This window comes from Delphinapterus leucas, chromosome 3 (genome assembly GCF_059928025.1).
Source record: "Delphinapterus leucas isolate spDelLeu-1000000601 "Yukka" chromosome 3, BTC_Dleu_Yukka2, whole genome shotgun sequence".
Classification (NCBI taxonomy): domain Eukaryota; kingdom Metazoa; phylum Chordata; class Mammalia; order Artiodactyla; family Monodontidae; genus Delphinapterus; species Delphinapterus leucas.
The window spans coordinates 125,684,687-125,712,075 of record NC_143131.1 but is presented as its reverse complement, the minus strand read 5'-3'; the positions used below and the strand labels follow the sequence as shown (position 1 = coordinate 125,712,075).

At 35.3% G+C, this 27,389-nt stretch overlaps 1 protein-coding gene across 8 annotated transcripts in view; it reads right to left on the bottom strand.

The window, feature by feature from the left end:
* Positions 1–27,389, bottom strand: part of SPINK5 (serine peptidase inhibitor Kazal type 5) — a 71,556-nt gene that overhangs the window by 33,176 nt on the left and 10,991 nt on the right. For 6 of the 8 annotated variants that reach the window (XR_004024003.2, XR_004024004.2, XR_016392792.1 and 3 more), the window contains 12 exons: positions 20,235–20,362; positions 18,377–18,440; positions 16,676–16,803; positions 14,915–14,981; positions 11,322–11,449; positions 9,836–9,917; positions 7,578–7,705; positions 6,031–6,112; positions 4,797–4,921; positions 4,284–4,359; positions 3,810–3,937; positions 807–849 (listed from right to left, as the gene is read on the bottom strand). Coding sequence is in view for 1 of the 8 variants with exons in the window: in XM_022590034.3 (XP_022445742.1) it covers positions 807–849; positions 3,810–3,937; positions 4,284–4,359; positions 4,797–4,921; positions 6,031–6,112; positions 7,578–7,705; positions 9,836–9,917; positions 11,322–11,449; positions 14,915–14,981; positions 16,676–16,803; positions 18,377–18,440; positions 20,235–20,362 (1,179 nt within the window). In the remaining 7 variants the exon portion in view is untranslated. The remainder of the gene's footprint in view (positions 1–806; positions 850–3,809; positions 3,938–4,283; positions 4,360–4,796; positions 4,922–6,030; positions 6,113–7,577; positions 7,706–9,835; positions 9,918–11,321; positions 11,450–14,914; positions 14,982–16,675; positions 16,804–18,376; positions 18,441–20,234; positions 20,363–27,389) is intronic. The other 2 variants (XR_016392793.1, XR_016392794.1) reach the window with 1 other exon arrangement.

Here is a 27,389-nt window from a genome sequence, read left to right as displayed (position 1 = left end):
TTCCTCCATAGCTGGGTGCTGACAAAGATCAAATATGATAATATATGTGCTCTTTGTTTTGTAAATTGAACTAATGTGAATGATAGGGATGTTGTACTCTCTCTTTAAAATAGCTAAGAGGTAGGAATTATGTAACCTGAAATTAGTAAATTGTAAAAATTGATAGTAATAACCTGTGCCTGACAACAGAAATCTTAAGAAAAGCCAAATAAGTTAAACTCCATTTTTTATGAACTAAACCTTAAATTTTGAATTATCATGAAATAAAATTGATACTCAGGAAACTTGTACTTAAGACTTTTTTTTCCAGGTTAAAGGTTATATTTATTCATTTTTTTAAATTAATTTTTATTGGAGTATAGTTGACTTACAATGTTTGTTAGTTTCCGCTATACAGCAAAGTGAATCAGTTATACATATACCTATATCCACTCTTTTTTGATTCTATTCCCATATAGGTCATTACAGAGTATTGAGTAGAGTTCCCTGTGCTATATAGTAGGTTCTTATTAGTTATCTGTTTTACATATAGTACTATGTATATGTCAATTCCAGTCTCCCCATTTATCCACCCCCATTTCCCCTTTGGTAACCATAAGATTGTTTTCTACATCTGTGACTCTATTTCTGTTTCATAGGTTCATTTGTACCATTTTTTAAGATTCCACATGTAAGCAATATCATATGATATTTATCTTTCTCTGTCCCATAAAAAACAGGAAAACATTTATGCTAATGAGATATCTAGAATGTTATTGCAGAGAAAAAATGTCAGGGTATAATATAAGAATTTGTGAGAAGATTACCTTTGCAGTTTTAGCCTTTGCTCTTGCTCTTTCTTCTTGTTGACTGTAAGAAACAGGAAAAAAGAGAGACAGAAGAATCTTAATACAGTAGTATAGATTCTTAACATTCACAGGTTGATCATTCATTGCTTTGATTATTCTCAAGCAACTCCAAAGATCCACTCATAGTAGGTGTAATTTTATTGGGTAATAATTAGAATGATTTACCACACCTCAAGAGAATGGTGTTCAAGGGAAAACCCCTTAATTAATGAGTAAACCTATTTAGCTTCCCAGCAAATATCCTGGAATAGGACTTTCTTATTTGCTGATTCTTTTACATCTGCAAAAGGTGCAGAACTGTTTATAAAGTTGTGATATTTAGCTTCTGGGAGGCAGTATAGCATGGTGATTAAGAAGAAAGTTAGTTAAGAAGAAAGACTCTGCAGCCAAATAGAATAAGGAACACAAAAAGTGTCTTAACCTCTCTGTGTTTTCTCATCTTTAAATGGGGAAATGGAGTGGAGGGATAGAAGAGGTAATAAGAATACTTCTCTCATAGGACTGTTGTGAGCATTAAATAAGTTGATACATGTAAAGCAGTTAGAATTAGTATCCGGTACATAAAAAAGTGATTGATAAAAGTGATTGTTATCATCAGCATTGTAAGCATTATTGAAAGTGAACACTCCAAAAACAGGCATATTGGGCTTCCCTGGTGGCGCAGTGGTTAGGAATCCGCCTGCCAATGCAGGGGACACGGGTTCGAGCCGTGGTCCGGAAAGATCCCACATACCGCAGAGCAACTAAGTCCGTGTGCCACAACTACTGAGCCTGCGCCCTAGAGCCCACAAGCGACAACTACTCAGCCCACGTGCCACAACTACTGAAGCCCGTGCTCCTAGAGCCCGTGTTCTGCAACAAGAGAAACCACCGCAATGAGAAGCCCGTGCACCGCAAGGAAGAGTGGCCCCCTGCTCACCACAACTAGAGAAAGCCCATGTGCAGCAGTGAGGACCCAACACAGCCAAAAATGAATAAATAAATTTTATTTATATAAATAAAATAAATAAAAACAACAAAAAAACAGGCACATGATGAAAATGAAATGAGAGTAATAGCTGTTAACCATTTTGGATGAGTAACAGTGTTAGAAATTGAGTTCAATATACTCAGTCTGCAGCATAATTAGATCTATAATGCAGATAATTCAATCATGTTGTAGAGACAAAAATAATTTGCTAAAACGTTTTCATACATTACAGTCAACGTAAAAACTGCTCATTGATCAATTTAAAACTTTTTTAAAAGTTGAAAACACTATTTGTATATGATATTAAAGTGTTTAAGAAATGACTATGGAGGGAAGTATGGTTCTTAAGAAAGGCAATAGCCTTTGCTAACATATCCATAAAATATGAGGCAATAAAATTTTAATTGGATAAGGAATTTTTATATTGATGGAACAAACTAACTAAAATAGCTCCAAAATTGTGGGGTTTCTTATACTTCTTTATATGGATACTGATCCAAACTTTACTGTGAGTCTAAGTCGACTATAAAATTTAAGAAGCATTTTCTTTTCATAATGGAAACTTGTCAGAGGAAACAGCAGAGATGACCACTAGGTGGCAGACTTACTTCCTCATCTCTGAAAGATTAAGGTAAAGAAAAACAGACTGAGATGAGCGTAACAGGCAGATGTTACTACCAGAAGTTGATAATGGTTTTGCTAAATAATTATACCCTGTCTACACCCTACATTGAGAAATCTTATCATTTTCTTCATTTTTCCTGGGCCGAAATTTCCATCATTCTCATCTTCTCTGGGCCTTAATTTTTTTCCATCTATAACTTGGGATAATACAGAACCCATTTCATACGGTTGTTGTGAAGATTAAATGAGATTGGGTAGCAAAACCCAAGTATATGCCGATTATATGCCAATAAATGTTGGTTATGATAATTATATGGTCATCATCATGACGTCCATCTAACAGATTTTTTAATGCTTCCATGGCTCACTTACACTATGGGACAAATCTGCTGGGTTGTATTGCTCTCCACTAGGGAAGACGGAATGACTGAATCCTTTCAGAGATTCTGGGCATATAGAAAATAGAGTATCCCTTGGGACAAAGACTTAAGGCCTTTACAGCAGACTCTGGTTTGAGAGGACATACCATGTTGTCTATTGTAAAGTCATACTTTAGTCTCCTGTAAATGAGGTATTCAACTCCTATACAACAAAATCATCATTCCTAAAGCAGCCTTTCTCTAACTATTGCAGAGTTCATCTTCATGTTGTGCCCAAATATGTCTCCCTATATCTCTCATCAATTTTAATTCTGTTCCTTGAGGTCACACAGAACGAGTAGAAATAAAAATCATGAACCAACACAAAACAAAAATTCCTAAAATTTGCCATGCACCATAATGATATCAATATATTACATGTAATCTCATGCATTTCCTCTTTCAGCTGATAATCCTTCAGAAAACTAAAAGCAATTAGTATGGTTGTCATAGAGTATTCTCTTCTCTGAAAAAAGGATTCGGAGTTCTTTCTGAAATGTCCTGAAATTATTCTGCATTTTTTATATCACAGTAGTTATCATCTGAAAGCTCTCCACTTGGTTTTGGAGTTTTTTGTGTGTTTGTTTGTTTTTTAGTTCATTTAAATGTGACACACAAGAAGAGGAAAACTGGGCTTCCCTGGTGGCGCAGTGGTTGAGAGTCCGCCTGCCGATGCAGGGGACACGGGTTCGTGCCCCGGTCCGGGAAGATCCCACATGGCCCGTGAGCCATGGCCGCTGAGCCTGCGCGTCCGGAGCCTGTGCTCCGCAACAGGAGAGGCCACAACAGTGAGAGGCCTGCATACCGCAAAAAATAAAAAAAAAAAGAAGAGGAAAACTACACTGAAGTTTTACACTGAAGAGGAAAACGCATTATTCATAATTGTCGGAAAACTGCCCTTAGCAGTTCCCTGTCCCCACTGCCTCAGAAGCCCCAAGCTCTACTCACAAGAAAGCCTCACACATGAAGCAGAGGTTGACATGCACCTTCCCATCTGGGCCCTGGATGGGGTCGTTCTCTCTAGTGCAAAGAAGATGTCCATTATTCATGGATTTGCGGTATTCCCTGCACAACTCCTGTGAAATCAAGGAGGGAAGTTTGAGGTGTTGAACACGGGTTGGATCAGATTGCAAAAACTGCTGAAGTTTATACATTTTTCTTAAATGGCGGTCAGCACTTAGCAAATTTTAGAATGGTTCTTAACTTTGAAGACGTGAATATTTTTAAATGATCAAAGTTACAGACCCTCAACCTAGAAATAGTCACATATGCACATGTGTACGTGCACACATATAAACAAATACACAAACCACAAACTGTATCAATGTTTCATACAGTTTAAGGGAATTTATGGGTTCCCTGAATGCCATCTATGGATCCCAGGTCCATATGCCTCTGACTTGTTGAAGAAGGTCCCCTCACCTCAAAGGAAGATGTATTCTTAGATTGCCTTTTACTTTTTGATTCATCTTCCCTCTTTTCTTTTTTTTCTGCTTGGCTAAAAAAGAGTGATTTAAAAAGAGATGAGTAAGAATCATAGAATCTCCAGATTGAAAGTGATCTAAAATATTCAAATATCATTCAGTTATTACAGTTATATATATTATGAACCATGTATGAACTGATGTACTGTTTGGCATATTGATATGTTTGCTAGTGATCTGTCGTGTTTTCAGATGATTTCATATCCCACTCTGCAAGGGTATGATCCTTGTTTCATGTCATTTACACTTCCACGGGAACTCAACCAGTGATTGATATGCAGGAATCATTCTTTGACAATTATGACATTGTGCAAAAATGTGTCACAAAAAAATGCCATTGATAAGAAACAAACACAATTTAAGAAACAAAATAGAATAAAGCTCCAAAAAAGAGAAATGAAGCAGAAAGGACAAAACCCTCCCTCATTTTCCCAGCAGCAGCTCTACTCACATCATAGTCGCACACATGGAGCAGGGGCTGTCATACATTTTCCCATCTGGGCCCTTGGTGGGGTCACTCTCTTTGGTGCAGAGGAGTTTTCCATTTCTCATAAACTTGAGGTATGGTCTGCACAGCTTTTGCCAAGATAGAGAAGGTAATTTGGACACACGTTTTATTCCCATTCAGAGCAGAAGTTTGAAGCATCTACATTGGTAGAAACTAATCTTTGAGCCCAGGATTTTAGTTGTGTTTTCTCTCAAATATAAAATTCAATTGAACAAAAAAAACCCTCGTGATTTGCTAAGAGATGGAAACAAATAAGACATAATAGGATGTATAATAAAAGAGGTAGATAAGTAAACTCCACTATAATCTAAATAGAATAAAATAAGTGCAAACACAGGTACAAGAAAATCTGAGAACTCAGAGGTTGGGACCATGAAATCTGATTGTGGAAATCAGGGAAGATGTCAGGGAACTAGGATACTTTGAGTGAGACTTTGAAGAGTAAATAGGATTTTCCTGGTTAAGAAATGGATTGAGAAATACACATTTTAGATTGCTAAAATAAGCTGAGAAGCACATGTCAGAAACTACCTGGCCTATAGCAGAACATGAATTTCTGAATGACGGTAAGGAGCCAAATAAGAGAGTTAAGGAGATTGAAATGCATCCTTTAGTTGATAATGAGTTATTTGTGCATTTTAAGAAGAGCAGTATTATGATCTAGTTAATATTTTGAAACTTTACTCCAGCTGTGTTAGGGAGGATGGTTGGATAAGAAAAAGAATAGAACTTAGAGGGAAGATTAGGAGACTTTCATCATCTAAAGAAGTTAACGGTAACTTATATAAAGCCATGAAAATGAATATTGTAATATTTCAAAGGTAAAAACTATGTTTTCTATGTGTGTACAATGTATTCTGAACCCAACTCAGATGTGAAATTTCAAAAATTCACATGTAGAAAATATACACTAAGTGTCTCAGGAAAGTGGTAAGCAAAAGCTAGCATAGTCTGTAAATGATGAAACTAGAACTAGATCATTTTTTTTTCAGACTGCAAATAAGTTCTTTTTACTGTACAGAGTTAGTCTCTGAAGCAGCAAGAATTGATCAACTCCCATATCATTCATCTCAATGTCATCTCCAGATTGAAAGGTTAAGTTTTTCTGGGGATTTTTGCAGGGCAATATTCCAGCCTTTAGGCTCTTTGAAGTGTGTTCAAATTACAGTCTACTCACTGCATATGAGTCTGCTTTTCCAGGTTCTCTTTTACTTCTTGCTTTTGCTTCAGCCTTTTTCTTTTCTTCAGCTTTTGCTTGGCTGAATTAGAAAAAACAAAACAAAACAAAAACAGGACAGATCCATAGGACCAAACACAGTCAATGGTTTCTCCACATTTCTGCATTGCTAATCTGTCCTCCCTCCTCAAGAAGGAGCAACTTTGCCCCTTTATCACCACATACTAATGAGAAGCAACAAAACAGCCTCCAGTATAAGATACCATAACTTCTTCATAGTTTCTGCATAACACTGAAATAAAGATAGCGTTACTTGTGGATTTGGGAGACTTGCTTTCTCTAAATTACCTTTCTTGGCTGTGGTCAGAAAAGGAACATCATCAGTGTTCATCAAGGAGATATCAAAACTAGTACCGTGGGCTTCCCTGGTGGCGCAGTGGTTGGGGGTCCGCCTGCTGATGCAGGGGACGCGGGTTCGTGCCCCGGTCTGGGAAGATCCCACATGCCGCAGAGTGGCTAGGCCCGTGAGCCACGGCCGCTGAGCCTGCGCGTCCGGAGCCTGTGCTCCGCAATGGGAGAGGCCACAACAGTGAGAGGCCCGCGTACCGTAAAAAAAAAAAAAAACAAAAAAAAACTAGTACCGTGGTGACATTACACCTGGAGCCTGAAAGTGGCCTTAATAAAGCACATTGACTGGTCCCCTTGTTTCACAGAGACAAGGTGAGGTGGTGAGGGCTTTGCTTATAATCTCAGGATATGACAATAACTAACCCAAATTTCTCCTCTCAAGTCTATGTTCTATCTACCACGTCGTGTATGCCGTAGCTTTATTAATTCAGTTTACATGTATTGCTTACTCATGGCTGTGTTATCTGTAAGAAAATGTAGGATGGGTGGAAAAATGTTAATAATTTCCATACATTGATAAACCAAATGAGCCTAAATTTGCTTTGTACAATGGAACTGCATGGTATGTACAGTTAACTGATGGTATTTCAACCATACCTGGTTGTCAATCAAATTACAAAAGACCAAAGATTCTAAATGTAGTCAACTACTTAATCTGAACTCAATCAGATAAACTGAGTACAGTCCCAAATTTTGAAACCAAACTCAGTTATAACTTACTGAGAAATGTCACATTATATAAAGTAACATTTACTGTAATTTAATAAGAGTTCATGGTTGTTTCATGGGCAACTTCAATAATCAGTTTCTGCAGTAAGTGTTAACTTTGGGTCTTTGCCTCTCTGGAAGATGAGATGCCTATAAACTTGTACAACGGGTTCACAATATAAAGCTTCAGCAGTAGGGAGAATTTGATATTTGCATAAGTCAGGATGTTCCAGTGCTAAGAGAATGAGTGTCGGGGGTAAGAGACATCTTGGCATAAATGCTCTAAGTACTTATTCCCAGCTCTATTACTTACATTCTCCATGTAACTTCTTGAACTCCCTTCCCAGTCTGACCATCTATGAAACAAGCTAGTTCTATTAGATTACTGTAGGTTCCCTTTTCTCTTCGACATTCTAAAACTCTGTACTCACTAGAAGTCTCGACACATGGAACACAAGTTGCCATGCATTTTCCCATCTGGGCCACGAACAGGGTAATTTTCTTTGGTACAGAAAGGGATTCCATTCATTGCATGATCCTGATACTCACTGCAGAGTTTCTGAATAAAGAAAATGAGACAGTTTAGATATGGTTCTCTATAAACTTTAGATACTCTTTATCAAAGATGTTGGAAAAGAGGAATTAAGGATAAAAAAATAAAACATTTAGGATGTATAATTGTCCAAAAGTTTTGTGATATTTCTCTTCTTGTAAGATTCATCCATTTGGGGCTTCCCTGGTGGCGCAGTGGTTAAGAATCTGCCTGCCAATGCAGGGGACACGGGTTCGAGCCCTGGTCCGGGAAGATCCCACATGCCGTGGAGCAACTAAGCCCATGAGCCACAACTACTGAGCCTGCGCTCTAGAGCCCACGAGCCACAGATACTGAACCCACATGCTGCAACTACTGAAGCTCGCACGCCTAGAGCCCGTGCTCCACAACATGAGAAGCCACCACGATGAGAAGCCCGTGCACTGCAATGAAGAGTGGCCCCGGCTCGCTGCAGCTAGAGAAAGCCTGTGTGCAGCAACGAAGACCCAGTGCAGCCAAAAATAATTTTAAAAATAAATAAATAAATTAAGATTCATCCATTTAAGTGTTCAACAAATAAATTAAAGGGATTAAATATGAATGTGATTTAGCACTTTTATGTCAAGTGAAAAGGATAAGGAATTGCAATATAAAAAGCTAAGGGATATGACACATGTCTAAATTAAGTATGCACTAGCATATAGGAAAGAATGATCCAAGGAAGTTCAGAGAAGAGCTTATATTTGAGTTGTATCTTTAGAATGTGCCTAGGAGAACAATGTGGCAAAAAAGTCCTCCAGGAGGAATTATGATATGCAAAGACACAGGCGTAAAAGAATATGTTATTTTGAGATAATCTATTATAGTCAGGAGTATAGTGGCTAAAGAATTAGCAGGACACAAAGAGGAAGGTTTGGGAACTCGTTAAAAGGAGACTTTGAAGAAAGTCAAAATCAGATGACTAAACTTTGAAAGGACTTTGGACTTTATTCTTAGGAAATGGAAAACAATATTTATAGCAGAGAAGGACCTAATCAAATCTTTGTTTTAGAAAGATTATCCAGTCGGATGTGTGGAGGGTTTAAGTGACTAAAGACTGAAGCTAGGGAAACTATAGAAGAGAAGGAAGGAAGGGAGGGAGGGAGAGAGGGAAAGAGGGAGGACGGGAGGAAGGAAGGAAGAAAGGAGGGAAGAAGGAAGGAAGGGAGAAGGGGGGAGGGAGGGAAGGAGGTAGGGAGGGAGGAAGGAAGGGAGAAAAAAGGAAGAGAGAAAGGAAGGAAGAAATTGAAAGTGAAAGATAGGATAGTTGAGGGACATTTAACAGCTAAAATTAAAAGGACTGTGTAACCTAGGACTGAAGGAAAGAAAGCAGTTGAAACAGGCCTTAGCAATTAAGATACAGTTACATGAAGGCAGAAGGTGGACTACGGGAATGAGCTATTTTATGAAACTGAACTACACTTCATAGAAGGTGGGATAACTCTAAGAAATAAGTTAAATAGGGTCTCTTTAATGGAGTGAAATGGTCCAAATACACTCTAGAATACCTGTAAACATTAGATTTTCATAATGCCATTGGTTCATGGAAGTATTTCTTACTCTGTGAAAACAACATGGAAGAATAATTGAATCTTGAAGATTGAGGAAGATGTTGGCTAGAAGTATAGAGAACAGGCAGGATGCTAATGTATCAATGCAAAAGAAAGCTATTAGGTATCTGTGCTAAGATGGCAGCAGTGGAAAAAAGGGAGATGACTAGTTAAGAGGTGTTTTTAAAGTAGAATGTCGTATGATTTTAAAAGGATCATATTAAAATTTTACATTGCTATTGCTTTCAAAATGAAAACCCCCAAAACAACTGTCACAAATTTGAAGAATGTATATCAGCTTTGAACTCAGATAAGGCTTGATATATCACCTTCATTCAGGAGTGTAGAACTGTTTTTACTAATGTGCCTTAATTTCCTCCAAATAGAGCTAAAAATTGTAATGTCATAAGTATTCTAAATCTTATAAAATAGTAACTAAAAATTAGTCTCCAGAAACCCATTAGTAGTGGAGGAAAAATAAATAAATATTGAAAATGCATTCTAGAGTAAAGTACACACACACACACCCTACAAAAGTCGTAGCTGAATTGATCAAACTAATCCTCACCTCAGTTTCTCTTTTAACTTTTTCTTTAGCCTTTCTCAGGCGTTCATCTGCTTTATTTTTTTCTTCTGAAAAATGCTGTTTGCTGGAGAAAGAAACAAAAATAAGGAAGTGAATATAGATGTTTTGAATCTTCAAGCTACAAAATAGTCATTTAGATGCAAGTGGAAAAAAACAGCTAAGTGTTCCTGAGTTTTAGAACAAACATTTTCAAATCACCCTAAAGCCCCTTATGAAATTGAAATCTTCACCATTTCCCCAAAGAACCCCTTTCATTTTGCCTTTAAGTTTGCCATTTCCTTCCACTGTAACAATCTTTTTTTCCTTTTTTTTTGTCATCTTCCCTTTTAAACCTCCCCAGCTTAAATTCTACCTTCTTTAAGAAGACATCCCATACCTCAAAGTGGAAATGAGTTCTACATCTTTCAGTGTGTTTTCATACTTGTATATTCTTCTCTTATAGGATAGTTTTCATTCTGTCTTGCAATGTATGTGTGTCTGTGTGTGTGTGTGCGTGTGTGTGTGTGTACATCCAAGGATTATTTTTACTATTAGCCTTAAGCTTCTTGAGAGCAGGGATCTTTGTCCATACGTTCATTCATTCACTTATTTATTCAACATTTGGTTAGTAATTATTTTTCGGCAAGCATTGGAAAGCACTCTGGGCATATAGTTCAGTAGTTTACAGTATAAACACATACCCTATCTTCTTAGAACTTACAGACCAGTAGAGAAGAGTGACAGTCAACAAACAGTACTAGAAATAATTATACAAATACCAACTATGATGACTATTATAAAATAAAATTATCAAGTGTTATAAAGACTGAATTTAATTAGTGATTTTAGGAGATTTCATCCAAGGAAGGATAATCTTGAAATGCAAACCATAGAAGAGACATTAGCTGGCCAAAACAAGAACTGGCAGTCAGAAAGTGTAGGAAAGAGCTCATAGAGTTCAAGGATCTAAAAAGAAATGTGATGAGACCTTTCCTGAGCCATCTTTATAAGTGCCATAATTTATATGTTGTGGGATTTGCTCTTCCCCCAGGGTCAGATGTCCAAGATGAAAAGACAGAGTTAATCCAGTTCACATATGAACATGGAGTTTTTTGTGGGCATCCCATCTATTCTGCCACAATGGGGTAATTACTGAAGGACAAGAATCAAAGTCCTAGTGCCTGCTTTTAACCCTCATTCTGTACTATGACTAGCTCATAAAAAGGCCTACAAAGGTCATGGGAGAAAATGTTAACAAGTATTTTGTAATCCAGTCATCCTACTGGAAATTAGAATCCATTTGTATTAAAAAAGAAATATATAGCATTAGAGCCTACTTATTAGGTGGTATTATGATTTGTAGAGGACATAAAACAGCTCAAAAATTCTCAACAACAAATATTCCCATGAACATTGTTCTTATTCATCATTTTAGTCACTCTCCACTTCACCTTTTGAGTAACTTCAAAGAAACCACATCTATACTTACAAAATTTCAGCACACAGGGCACATTTGTTGCCATGCATCCTGCCATCAGGGCCACGGACTGGCTCACTCTCCCGTGTACAAGGAAGTCTTCCATTCCTCACTTGGTTTTCATATTCCTTGCAGAAATCCTTTAAAAAGACAAGTAATTACATTTAGCACTTTTCTATTCTTTAATCTAGAAAATGTGCATCATGGATTTATAGTCAAAGAATGTCATATCTAGAAAGTGTTGGTGAACACACACAACGTATTAATGAGAAATAGTAATTACATTGTCAAATTACTCGGTACCTGTATATACTATGTCGTGTATTTATTAAAAGGTAAAAGAGCCTAGGAAAGAATAAGGCTGAGCAAATACTTTCTAAAATCAGATAGTTTTTGTTCACTTTCAAATCTATGGAAAAAGATAATAAATAAAAGATCTGTCGTGAGGTTCCAGCAAAGACATAACAAAACACAGCAGCCAAGACAAAACAAAAGTGTTGCCAATGAGCAGAATATAGAATCTGTAAGATGAGATACTTAAGAGCTACTTAATATGGAACAAGTCAAGAACAATTTACTTAGTTTGCAAGGAAAAAGGAATAAGATGGTATCCAACAGCATTATGCTTACTCTATTTGTTTTCTCTGTGGATCTGTGGATCATTTTTATATATACTCTGCCACCTTTATCAATGTTCATTTCTAACACTGCGGGTGGAAACCTCAGGAGTGAACCTAATTTTCCTTCATTACCCACTTAGAAATGCAGACCATCAAGACTAATCTTTATTTAGAAAACCTAAAAAGGTTGTGACTTCCTCCCAAAATTCAGAAGAGGTTTATACACACAAATTTCCTGATTGATGCTTGAATTCAGTATTTTGAAGTATCTCTCTGTGTTTTGAAAATTCTATTTGATAAGGGCCATATATATGTGTGTGGGTATGTGTGTATACAAAAGTTATATTTAATTATGATAAATATATATATAAACTTTAAAACACTATACCAAAACACTACTTGATAGCATATATTACTATAATATAATCTATAAAAATGCTTCTCTGTAGCCTTTTTCAACTGTATGACCCTCATCTTCCCATTTCAGCTAAAAAAAGTGAGCATAAAGTGTATGGTTTATTCACTGCAGTATTATTTACAATAGCCAAGACGTGGAACAACCTAAGTGTTCATCAGTAGATGAATGGATAAAGAAGATGTGATATATACATATATACAATGTGTATGTATGGATGGATGGAATATTATTCAGTCATGAAAAAGAATGAAATCTTTCCATTTGTGACAGTATGGATGGGTTGTAAAGGGTATTATGCTAAGTGAAATAAGTGAGACAGAGAATGGTAATTACTGTATGACTTTCCTTATATGTGGAATCTAAAAAAACAAAACAAAGGAACAAATAAAACAGACTCATAGATACAGAGAACAAACTGGTAGTTGCCAGTGGGGAGGGGAGTGGGGTGGGGTAGGGGAAATAGGTGAAGGGGATTAAGTGGTACAGACTTCCCGTTATAAAATAAATAAGTCATGGAGATGTAATGTACAGCAAAGGGAATATAGTCAATAATATTATAAGAACTTTGTATGGTGACAAATGGTATCTGGACTTATCATGGTGACCATTTTGAATGTATATATATATATATATATATATATATAAAATCAGTGTGATGTACACCTAAAACTAACGTGATATTGCATATCAATTATACTTCAATTAAAAAACTTATTTTAAAAAAGAGTGTGGTTTGGAGTCAGAAGGGAAATTAAACTGTGGCTCTAACTCACTGGGAGACCATAGCAAAGTCACATCACCTTTGAGACTTCAGTCTCACTACCAACACAAAGGCAGTTTTCAGAATAGCTGCTCTTTAGGACCTTTTCTAGATCTAGTATTCTCTGATTTAAAAAAATATATAACTCACACTTCATTAGGACACTTTAAAAGAGAATCTAATGAGGAGATATTTGTCTTTAGAGGAGTAATGGGTGTGTTCCGAACTTCCTGGTTGTAACAATCTAGGAATACAGACGCAGAAGACAGTCACCTGATAATCACAGTGTGGTAATAAAATTGATGCTCAATGGTTCCCATAAAAGAAACAATGATAATTTCAGTTTATAAGTTGTGATTCATCCAAGGAGATTCTAAAGAAATGCTGTGTGATCAACCCACTGACAGGTTAATTATGGGGCAAATATTGAGCCATCACAATAATGCAGTCCTGTTTAACATAATCATGTCCAATGACCCCACCAAAACAATGATCCCAGCCACAGACAAAAAGAAGGAAAAGTAGCTGAGGCATGATGAAAGACAAGGGAAAAGAAACTCCCTGTTTATGAAGTAATAAAATGTTGAATATCACAAGATGACCCAAAGTGTTATACTGAAATTTAACAACCACCACAACAAAATTGCTTTTCAAATCTCAGTGAGTGTTGAACACATTATGGATAATTATGAATGCTCTGTGTTTCTTAATTTAAATTCTGAATGCTCTATTTAGGGTGTGACATTTGTTTCATTGAATGGCATTATGAAGTGGAAGTTCAGCTCTTAACTACCAAAAATTGCACCTGTGTCTCCCCTTAGGAAAACATATGCCCTACAATCCACAAAAATAGTATCTTTTTATTAGCACCAAAGGGTGCAGGACACAGAATCAGAATCCAACAGGAGGGTAAAATTGAGATCATTTACCCAGCCTCCTTATTTTACGAATAATGAAAATTGAGACCTGGACAGAAGAGATGAGTTGCTCAGTTTCACACACCCAGAGAAGGACTAAAACTAAGGTGTTCTGACTTTTCAACAAAAGACTACTCATTACCAAAGTAGCTGCTATCACTTTCATTGAAAGTAGGGTTTAATAACCTTGGTGATTTAAGAAATCCAGGCTGTGTTATCTACAATGCATATTCAATTAACGAAAGGAATAATTTTTTATACTAGATTGAAAAACTAAATCATCGAATAATTTGAAAAACCTTAATTTTAAGGTTATTTTAAAAACAATATCAATAATTGTTTGAGGTTTTTGTTTAATCAGAAGCATGACCTTTATAAATGCATGCCTCTCTGAACATAATAACCATAATGGAAAAATGAATAACTCATTTGCATCAGTGGGAATATACATAAAATACACCAGTGGATATACTGTTTAAAAGATTCTGGAATTATTTTCAAGTTACTCCTGTCAAATTTATATTAAGTTGCTTTTTTAACTAATTTATTCAAAGCAAAAGTAATTTACACTAAGTCAAAGAGAAGTCTGGTGGAAACTAAGCAGAATTTAATTTGCATAAACTTTGTCTTGTTTTTTTTAAGCAAGCAGAGTATTTTGAGCTTTAGGTGGGAAATGCTATTTTAACTTTGAATCTAGTGATTAATATACTTAGGAATATTATACTAGGAATATTGTACTAGGAATTCTACTTGGGAAACTTTAAAATTAAGGAGAAAAGTTCAATGTAATAATGAAGAACAATGACATGATTGAATTACCTTAAAGGTTCAAGTATAAATTGTTAATATTTATGTCCACAAGAACCAAATTGTGTTGATAAGAAATTTACCTTTTCAGCAGTTCGTCGAATTCTGGTTTTACCTTCTCGCTTGGCATTTTCTTCAGCTTCTTTTAAGCTGTTAAGAAAAGAAAATAGTTGGTCGGTTTATGACTTTATCATATCTTCAGTGTCCAGTTCTGTGCTAAGCACTTCCATATCCTTTGCTCAACTTGCTCAACCCATCCACTTACATGAGACAAGCTTTGCCTGTCTTGAATGTTTGAGCCAGAAAATTGCCAAAGATAAGGATGGGTGTGAAACTGACTCACTGACAATCAATTAGAAGCCTTGTTCTGTAAAACTGGATGGGTGTGACTCCTTGATTGACACACAGAAGATTGTCAGGAAAACTTGCTTTAACAGGAAGAACCAAGAGCTTTAAAACAATGCTGTGACAAGGATGAAACCAAACTAAGAATTTGAAGTACATGTTGTCATCCACACCCTTATGTATAGCTTTTTTAAACCTTGTAAAGTACTTGTTTGCCTTCATGTAAAAGCACCCTTGTCAATAAAAGCTACATTGAACTGAGCTTCTAAGTCCTTTCAGATCTATTATCTAACTGCAGTTCAACTTGGAGATAGACAAGACTATCTTAGTTCTACAGAGGAAGAAACCAACCAGGAGTCAGGGAGGTCAGGTTCTCTTTTTTAGCTAGCACATAGAAAGAAACACAGGATCATAGAATTAGGGCAGGTTTGAGCACTAAAAGTGCATACCTCCTAGATAAGAAAGTGGAAATGAGGATGATTTCCTGTCTGGAAACCAGTTATAATAACTATTTTTAAACCTGAGAGGACATGCCCTTGAATTCCACACAGCATACTATAATTTTCAAAGACAGATGTGAAGTCCTTTAATCTGTTAAATCTTTCTCTCTCCTGATTTTAAAAATCCAGTGATATAAATAGAGCACTTTAAGGCTTGCTGACAAACGGATTAGAGAATCTATGCTTTAACAGTCAGAATATTAAAGACTCTGTGGATCTTACTCATATCTGTGTCTCAGTGCTCAGAGCAGTGTCAGGCACTGAGAGAAAGATTAACCCAACAGTTCTTCCCTTTCATAAAGTCCCACCTTTTATACAACTAATAAATTCAGCCACATGACATTATTTTAAATTAGACTGTCATCTTCAGTGAGGGTATCTATACATGCCTGAATGAAGCAGTGCATGTCAAATGACTGACTTAGATTATTCCACAAGAGAGCACCTTTTAAATTTTGAAATATTATGCCTTATAAAACACTGTGCATTTTCAAGTCATTATAATTAAATAAATAACTAGCATAACCGCTTTATCGACTCCTTTTTTTTTTTTGCGGTACGCGGGCCTCTCACTGTTGTAGCCTCTCCCGTTGCAGAGCACAGGCTCCGGATGCACAGGCTCCGGACGCGCAGGCTCAGCGGCCATGGCTCACGGGCCCAGCCACTCCGCGGCACGTGGGATCTTCCCGGAATGGGGCACGAACCCATGTCCCCTGCATCAGCAGGCGGACTCTCAACCACTGTGCCACCAGGGAAGCCCTATCTACAGTGAGAGGCCCGCGTACCGCAAAAAAAAAAAAAAAAAACTTTATCAGATAATATGAATTAAAAAGAGAAGAAGCCACTCTGGGAGCAAGGCCCATTTCACCTTATAAAGACAAAGGATAACATGCTTGAGGAAAAGGACTTTATCTCTCTGTGGAGTGGTTCTCAGGATAGCAACCAAGTACATTCTCATCAGGTCCACCTGCTGGCCAGCTTGGGGGTGAGGATACTTACAATAGCTCAGCACACATCACACACTTATTGACATGTGTCCTTCCATCAAGACCAAGAACTGGTCCATTTTCCCTTGTGCATCCAAGTCTTCCATCCTTCACATAAGGCCGAAAATCACTACATATATCCTGAAGAACAGGGAAAGAAACTTGACATTTACCATCCGGATGGTAATGCTTACAACACCATTTTCAGAAATTTTATAGAACCCAGTGCCCCTCTGCCTAGTGCACACTAGCTACCTAGAGCAATGCCAGTCATGTAAAAGTAGGTCAGTAAGTACTGTATAATTCACATGGTTAACTATAGAACTCATTTACTTGTTTATTCATTTATTAGTAAACGTGGATAACCTATGATGTGTTAGAACAAAGGTAAAACACAGTCCTTGCCCTCAACTTGCTCACAATCTACTGGGTGATACAAAGAGACATTTAAAATACAACGTGCTACAGAGAACTGTATTCAATATCCTATGATAAACCATAATGGAAAAGAATATTAAAAAAAAGAATGTATATCTATAACGATCACTTTGCTGTACGGCAGTAATTAGCACAACATTATAAACCAACTATACTTCAATAAGAGAGAGAGTTACAAAAGATAAAACAATGTTACCTTCTCACTGTTTTTCTTTAATTATGGAAAATGTGGCTTTTTATATAAATAGGTTATTTATGTTAACATGTAATGGGTTATTGTAATTTAAAATGAAAAATAAACATATTTTTCAAGTTCTCAGTTTTTACTCCTGATACAATAAATATCTATAGATATAACTCACATAAACAAAGCTCCTTGGGGTCCTCAATAATTTTTAAGGGTTTAAATGAGTCCTAAGACAAAAAACATTGAAAACCACTATCCTAGAGTAATCCTACTTTCCAGGGATAAATGTATTTGTGATTTTTTAGGTATCTCCCTTTTTTCCCTAAGCATATAAAAGCAAAAGCATATTTATACACATATACATATATTTATCTTTTTCTCATAAAAATAATGCTATACAGCTAAAAAAAATACAATGTGCTAATATCCTATGATAAACCATAATGGAAAAGAATATAAAAAAGAATGTGTGTGTGTATATATATATAACTGAATCACTTTGCTGTACAGCAGAAATTAACACATTATAAATCAACTATACTTCAATTAAAAAAGACAAAAAATATAGTTTAAATAAATCTAAAGAAAAAAATACAATGTGCTAAATGTCTTGATGGGGGTAACCTCACTCACTTCCCCTATTATCACAGGCTCACAAAATTTTAGCATAGAAAGAAGGTGTTAGCCCAACTGTCATTTTTAGATATGGAAGCACTGGTAAAGTGTGGTTAAGTAATCTGCCCAAAATCTCCTGACTGCAAGTGACATTGCTGGGGTTTCTACTCAGGTTAAGTTAACTGAAGTAGTTCCCTTTCTACAACACATGTAGTTTCCTTTCCCTCCCTCCCTCCCTTCCTTTGTTTTCATAGAAAGCAGAAATAGAGATGAAAGGTCTAAATACCAAAGTAACCTGCTCCCGTTTTGGGAGCTATCAGTTGCTTTTCATCTAAATGAGCAGTATTCCATTTCAGGTGCAGCAAGAATGAATTCTTTCCAAACACCCCCATCAAAGAAGGAAGAGGAGACCATCTTCTTTCTTTTCAAAGTCAGCCCCCCAGTGTTCCCCCCAACTCTGACATTCGTCCTCACCTGCTCTGGATTACTGTTCTTACATTCTCCTTCACTTTTTATGCCAACTTGACATCTGGTTTTACTGGAATTAAAAGTTAGTAGACACAGCAGTTTAATATCATGGAACTTCTCACCAAATGCAGTTTTTCTTCATGTATTGTGGTTCTCCTTTGCTTTTGAAAATAGGTGTCACACTGCATTCTTTACTTTTTCTAACGAAAGTCTGTGTTTATAAATTACAGTCAAAGAAATTTGGAGAGCATGTTGGAGAGCTGATAAGATTCAGACCTGTAAATGTTATTTCCAGATTTTTTTTCCTGTTTCCAGAGAGGACCCATATCAGAAGAGTGGGAAAAAGTAAATCTTGTAACTAGATATTAGATGCCACCCAAGGAACTATTTTTTTTTTCACCCAAAGAACTTTGTTGTTGTTGATGATCATGTTGTTTTAAATAATCGAATTCAAGTTTATAGTATCCAGCATACTATTATACCATTCTTCATTAGGGTTATGATAACTAATATTTTGTTTTTCATGGAAAGTATGTAAGGCCCTAATTAATATTGTTCAGTCTCATAGAACTTTAAAAGCATATCTGAAAACATAGTAGCACAAAAATGATACACTTCCTACTCTCTAAAAAGATCTATAACATCTGTATAACAATAAAAATATAATAAAAACAATAGGAGGAAAAAAACTAAGTAGTTAAAAGTGATAAGAAAAAAGTTATACCCAAAGAGATCAGCTGAGGAAAAATATAAAAATTGAATTCCAGTGTTATTGCAGAGTTTCCTAGCAGACAACTAAGAAAGAAACACAATGAGCAGGATGATTCTCATTGTATAATAATTAAGTCATATACCAGAAATTAGAGGCTTAAATAAGCTATCACAGGCTTCCCCACATAAAACATGGTAAGAACTAGTGTACAGTGTGTTCATAGTAGTGTTACAAATACATGTGTAATAAAAAATTGTTCTTCCTTTACCTATTTTTTGTTTTCTGTTTCTTTATATTGACCCTTGGTGAAAGTGGAAGACATAGTTTTAGAGTGTATTTCTGAAAATGCAGTCATGTGAGGGATCAGAGTGATGTAACTCAGTTGTGGTTTGGTAAAGATACTTATCATAAGGAAGGATAAAGCTTGTAGAACCTTAAGACTGAATATTTATCATTATCTCTTACTAGCCTTCTCAAACATTGGTTGTTATATTTGCAAAAACTGAAAAGCAGCCAATTCAAGACTGAGGTCATAAGCCAGAACCTGTAAAGGAGGGATGCCATCTTGTTGGCTGAAGACAGTCAATAACCAAACCTAGCCCGGAGGGTAGAGAAAGAACCAAATGAGGACAAAATATCGGGCAGTGAGATGCTTTAGCTACATTTGGTGAATGTTGAATAGATGGGAAGAAGTTCAATATTAAGTCCCAGTTACCCTAATATTATAAATTACTGAGCGTTTAATAAATAAATATCATTTAATAATTAAATAATTCTCTATGAAAAAGGATATACTCCTAAATAGGTAGAAAGGAGATAAATAGATAACAGATAAATGTGTATGTATATGTATGTATGAATAGATATACGTGTATGTGTGTGGTTGTATACAGATATAGATATATCAGATGTCTTACTTCACCGAAAGTGATAACCATCTGATAAATTGCACACAAGTGTGCTTGTAAAATATAAAGTGTTATGCTACATATTTTTTCTCTTAAGAATAGTAAAAGAAGTGATCCTAATAATTTATAGATGGCTAACTCCCACAAAATGGATTGTTATCTTAAAGATGTAAGAAAAAAATGTGTTATATAATTATACAGAGAACATGCTTTAGGGAGAAAGCCTGCTTCAGAGAATACTCACGCGTTCTCAGCGCATAGTGTACATCTGTTACTGTATGTTTTCCCATCTGTGCCACAAACAGCTGCATTATCAAGGGTACAGATAAAATCCTCATCCCTTTCTCCTTTCTTGAAATCACTGCAATTCAACTGCAAGAGACATGATCAAGGAACATCAAACTATAAGAGATAAAATATTCCTTAAATGCATAAACAGATTAATATTTTAAGCCCACAACAATATAACTCAGTGGAGAAGGAAAATATAATAAGGAGACTGCAGTGAACTAATAAACTCGTGGGTAATAAGGCATGGTCCAAGAACAGAAATATATAATCAGATTTCAGAAAAAATGATTTCAGTAAGATTTCAGACACCTGCTATCTGGGTGAGGTGGGCCAAGTCACCTCTTTGAAACTTAGCAAACTGTATGTCAATCAAAACCTGCCTGCCTTCTCTATAGAGTAGTCATGAGGTCCAGTAGACAATGGATATGAAAGCTCTCTGCAAACTATAAGCTACAATAAAGTTTATAGTATTATAGATTAATGATCAAGAGCCAGATTGCTGGGTTCATAATTCTAAATCTGCCACTCATTAGCTATGTGATTTGGGTTACTTAACCACTCTGTGCTATAGTGTCCTCATTTGCAAAATGCATATAATATTACCAACTTCTCAGGATTATAAAGAGATTTAAATGTATTAATACATGTATAGTTCTTAGAACAGCGCCTAGCATATCCTGACCATTTACTGTTGTTGCTGTTGTTTTTTAAATGTTTTCTTTACTGATAATCAAGCCAATAAAGCTAAACACCTTTTAGGGATGATGAGATAAATACGAAAATCTCTGCTCTAATAATATGACATATACATAGGGACAAACCTGTTTGGTGAGAAAAACAATTGCACTAGGTAATAACTGATGACTAGTGTTGGAATCTCAGATCTGCCACCCACTCACTGCACCTCTTTGATTCTCACTTTCCTTATCTGAAAAATGGGAATTCACACCCTATCCACATTACAGGCTTGTGGTGAAGAAGAAATAGTTATGAAACGTTATTTGGCAACTCATTATTGTGACATAAGCTAGATATTCTGATTCAGAGTTAACTTGAACTTAATTTCTATCTAAAACCTAAGAATATGATACCACATTGCAAAACAAATTTTTTGATGTCATTATTGTCTTAACAAAAATGTCTTTATTATAGATTTGGGAAACTTAGGATATGGACCTGTGACTTAGTATGGCACACAATATCAAGAATAAAGTAGGATAGACACAAATGTAAAATAAATTTTTGAACCAGAAGATTACACTGAGGAACTCTCCTAGAAGACAATTAAAAGGGAAAAAGAATTTAAACTAGAAAAGAAAATCTATGAAACATACCCCACTCTTCATGTCATATATTTAGGAAGAAGTTAAAAATAGAGTGAAAACAGGTTAAGTCATGGCCATATGTGCTACCCCATTCACTTGGTTGTTCATTTATTCCTCAAAACCCATTACACATTTACTAGGCTCTAGGCATTCCACTAGACTGTGACACAGCAAAAAAAGAGAAAAGGAATACGTACTCTAACGGATTTACATTCATTAAATAGACAGGGGAAGAGATAGACAGTAAATACAAAAACTTTAAATTATAACAAGTGCTATGAAAAATAAACTGCACGATATGATAGCACCCAGAATAGGGGCTATTTTAAATATAGTGTCAAGAAAGATCTTTCTGCAAAGGTAACATTTGAGGTGAGATGGCATTAATGAGGAGGAGCCGGGCATTAAAGACTTGCGGAAAGAACATTCCAGACATGGAGAACTGCAATTGCAAAAGACTTGTGATAGGAACTAGATTCTCCTGTTTAAGGGGCAGAAAGAAGAGAAGTGTGGCTGGAGCATAAGGAAAAAGCAGGAGCGTAAGGAAAAGCTGCTGATTTTCTCTCAAAAATCATTTCTGGAGAAACTGCAGAAGCATGGGGATAGGGATCCAAGCAATCAACTTGGGGCCATCACTCCTCTCCCGCTTCACCAGTGAAATCAACAGCAGCCTACTAGGTCACAGATGTTGGCAGGGTGATGGACAGATCAAAAGCCCAGCTGGGAGGTGATGAGAACAGGTGTAAGCATTTACTACTCCACCTCCATCTCCTCGAAACACCAAGGGCTGGTGGATCACAGCCTACAGAGAACAATTCTTCCTGATGCTGACAATTTCTGAGAGCTTACTGATGGATTCTTGACATGGTGAAGTGGCAGCAAACTGGAGTTAACACTGGTTCTAGAACCTTCAGCTCTGAGTCTTATCCTTTGTCCTCTCCTGACACTTAACCAGGAGAGGCAGAGGCTGAAGCTTGGCTTCAGTATTTTCTAACTCACTTTAGCAGAAAAAAATTTACTACAGAAAAATTAAAAAGCACACAAATATTATAATAGGATAAGAAAAGATACAAGGCAAAAGTGAATAAGAAGAGAGCAGAAGCAAAAATATTAATACTTAATATATAGAATTCAGTCCCAAATGCATCATAAGTAACAAAGAAGGACATTACATAAAGTAAAAGGAAGAAAAGAACAAGAAGGTATAATAATCATGAGCATACATTCAATAATACAGGCTCTAAATACGTCAAGTGATAATCAATAGAATTAAATAAATCAATAACTGGTGTTAGAGTTTTTAGCACACACTTCTCAGAAGCTGATATATCAAAGGAAAAAATTAAGGTGCTTAAGTCATTAGATTTTAATAGAAAACTACATCCAAGAAACAGAAAATAAACATTTTTTCAGAAGATATAAAACATTTATAAAAGTAGAATATTTATCAGGCCACAAAGAAAGTCTTAGGAAATTCCAAAGGATCAGTGTCATATGGCCCATGTTCTTTGACCACAGTTCAATAAAATTAAGTTAATTTAAAATGGAAAAAAAGTACCACATATTTGTAAATCAAATAATGTGTTACTAAATAAATTTGGGAGGGAGAAAAATTAAGAAATATTTGGCAAAGAATGACAAATGAAAACACTTTAAGTACAAATCTGAGACAGATGATCACTGATACCTTCAAATACACTTGTCATGAAATTTAGAAAGTTAAAATTTAAAGACTAAGCATTGCTCAATTCACTGTAAAATGAGCAGCAGAGCAAATAGGAATGAATAACATAAAGAACAGAAACTACAGAGAAAATTAATAAAAAAGCTAATGTTATAGTTTTCTAGTACAACTGATAAAAAAAAGAAAGAGAAGATGACAATTTAAAAATATATATAGTGATATTGGAAATAATTGAACATTGAGAAATAATACAATGAAAGCATATTGTGAGTATCCATATGCTAATGCATCTGAAAACCGAAATGGAGACATGGCTACAAAAAGAGTAGAAAATACCTCCGCTGGTGTACTAAGCAGGAGGAAAGTTGAACATATCAATAAGTATATTAACTAATTGATATATTGGTCTGAGATATTCTCTCCCCAAAATGCCCCATTTCTAATAGACTTAAAATACATTTTTCTAAAACTTTGAATTTAAGGAGTATGTACTGGAGACATAGTTGGGGTTTTTTTTTTAGCAAATAATAGTCTCAGCCTTTTGATTGGGATGTTAAAACCATTTACATTTAATATAATTATCGATAGGATTGTATTTACATATGCTATGTTTCTATTTGTTTTTAATATACTCTTGTTCTTTTTACTTCTCTGTTCTTCCACTATTGCCTTCTTTTTGGGTTAAATATTACTAGTGCGTCTTTTTATTCTCCTGCTGATTTTATGCATTTATTATACATGTCATTTTCTGATCGGTTACTCTAGTGATTACAATAAGAATCCTAATTTATCACAATCTACTACCAATTAATACTTAATTCTAGTAAAATATAGAAACTTGGCCCCAATTGTAGCTCTATTTTCTCTGTCTCCTTTCGTACTGTAACTATCATACACATTATATTTGTACACCCAATAAAACAGCATTATAATCATTGCTATATACAATATTATATCTTTAAAAGAAGCTAGGTGAAAATAAGGGACATATATTTATAGAGTACTTCATATTAACCCCTATATTTACCATTTCTGGTGCTTTTTATTTCTTTCTCTAATTCCAAGTTACCATCTGGTGGTCATTCCTTTAAAGAACTTTATTATTACTTATAAGACAGATCTGTTAGCAACAAATTCTCTCAGATTTCATTGATATGGGAATATCTTCATTTTGCCTTAATTTTATAGGGTAATTTTTGTGGATATAGAATATTGGTTAACATTTTTTTTCTTTCAGCCCTTTGAGCATCTCTTTCCATTGCCTTCGGACCTTCATTATTTTAAATGAGAAGCCAGTCATATATAATGGGTCATTTTTCTTTTGCTACTTTTAAAACTTTCTCTTGATCTCAACATTTTGATCATGATGAGCCCAAGTGTAGATCTCTTTGATTTGTTCCATTTATAGTTTGTTGAAATTCTTAAATATAAAGATTCATTATTTCATCAAATTTGATACATTTTAGGCCGTTATTCGTTCAAATAATTTTTCTATCCAGTCTCTGCCTTCTATTTCTGGCATTCCTATTTCACACATACTGGCATTCTTGATGTCTCAAGGACTCTGCGACTCTGCAATTTTTGTCAATATTTTTTCCTTCTGTACTTTTGTTAAACTTTATTAATCTTTCTTCAAGTTTACTAATTCTTCTTTTATTATACAATCTCAAAGCTGCTTTTGAGCCTTTCTACTGAATTTTTAAAACTTGAGTTATTGTGCCCTTCATCTCCAGAATTTTCATTTGGTTATATATATACATACATATATATGTGTATATATATATATATATATATATACACACACATATACAAGTGTATATGAGGGTGTTATATATAACTTGTCACTGAAAATCTCTATTCATTGTTATTACGTTTTCCTTTAACTCTTCAAATATTGTTTTCTTTAGTGTTGGACACCTTATAAATAGCTACTTTAAGTCTCTGTCTGTCAAACTAACATCTGGAACCACTCAGACAGTTTCCATTAACATTTTTTCATGCCAACTATGGTTCATATATTCTATTTACTTTGCCTATTTCATAATTTTTGTTGAAAACTGGACATTATGGATAATATAGCTTAGCAACTCAATTTATAATTTTATTCCAAAGATGATTTTCGCTGTTTTATTGTTTGCTTCTTTGGTTGAGCTAAATCTCTGATCTCTTGCTCTCCCATAGTGTGCAGCTGTTGATGTGTATGCTAAAAAAATGTTTATTCAGTCATACCTTCATATCCATTGGGGGAGTGGTTCCAAGACCCCCATGGATACCAAAATCCATAGATACTAAAGTCCCTTATATAAACTATGCACATCCTCCTGTATACCTTAAATTATCTCTAGATTACTTACAATACCTAACACAATTTAAGTGCTATGTAAATAGTTGTAAGTACAATATAAATACTATGTAAATAGTGGTCAGCATGGGGCAAATTCAAGATTTGCTTTCTGGAACTTTCTGGAGTTTGTTTTTAATATTTTTGCTCTGTGATTGCCTGAATCCATGAATGTGGAACCCACAGACATGGAGGGATGACTGTAGTTTTTTGTTTTTTTTTAAGCCTGACTTTTTAGGTTTTTTCTACCTGGATCTGTGTAACTTAGCAGTAGGCCAATGATTAGACAGAGTTTATGCTCAAGCCAGTAAGGAGTCTATCCTCCACAGATGGACCTGTGTATGTAGGAGAGGGTATTCAAATTTCAAGCTACTTTTACGTCTACCCTAGCATTTGCTTTCCACTGGAATTTTCTTGTGTCTTCTAAGTGCTTGCACACATCCCTATGATCGTCCAGGACTTTATGAATTGCTTAGTCCCTTTTTGTCTCTGCTGCCCTGTTATGAAGACATAGCCAGAAGTATGCTTACTGCTATAACCTAAGATCATTCTCCTTACTGGAGTAACCAAAAATATCTCTGGATATGTCAGTTGCCCACTACTCAAAATTAAATAAACCCCTTTCAACATTTGCAGTGCAGTTGCTGATCCACATAGCCTGCTCTGTTTTGGTAGACCCTCCATATCAACCAAGCCATGGGAGTGAGATGGGACTATCATTAAGCAAGAACATCATAGAATCCCATTGCTCTTACCCAGAGTCCAACAGTTTTTCAAGCATAACTGATTGTCAGATTAACATAGGCTGCTGGTCAATTTCCAGAATGCTAAAATGGTTGTTTTACTCAATTTTGTGTAGCCTTATAGTTGTTCTTTGCGGAGGGAATTAGTTGACCTCCTTATTCAGCAATAGTCTGAAGTGCCACCCCCTCAGGGTAATTTTATATTGATTCCCAAACCAGATAAGAATAATTAGCAAGGGGAAAATATAGACTAATTTTACTTACAAAAATAGTTTCAAATTTTCTAAATAATAACTATGCAAATTCAACAGTGTATTAAAAAATGCATTATGATTAAGTATGATTTACCCTAAGAAAATAATAATGATTTAACATTTAGCATGGTTATCAAAAAATGTATTACGTTAATAGACTGAAAGAGAAAAATTGTAAAATTATTTCAATAGTTGCAGAGAAGGCATGTGATAATGATCAAAACATATTCAGAAGAATAAAAACAGAAAGGAACTTCTAAACTTACTAAAGTTTATAGAAAAAACACCTATGATAAACAATATACTTAATGGAGAAACTTTAGCTATATTGCATTTAATATAGGCAGAGAAAGGGCAGATTGAAGTTCATTATCATTGCTACTGTTGAACTACTGTATTGAACTCTAGATCCTCACCAATGATATAAGGAAAGAAAAAGAAATAAAGAAGTGACAAGATTGAAAAGGAAGTTATAAAGCTTCTATTATTTGCAGATGATGTGATCAACTTCCAAGAAAAAGACAACAGAATTAAAAGATAAATTATAAGAATTAACAAGATATCATAAAGGTTTTTAACAGAAGATAAACCTATAGAAATCAATAGAATTTGTCTATGCCAACAATAATCAGATATAAATACCATAAACAACAAAATACCACTCAAAAGAGCAATAAAATTACAAATTTTCTAGGTATTGGCAAAGAATACCTGTGGAGAATATTTTATAGATTTCATAAGATACACGAAAATTATATGAA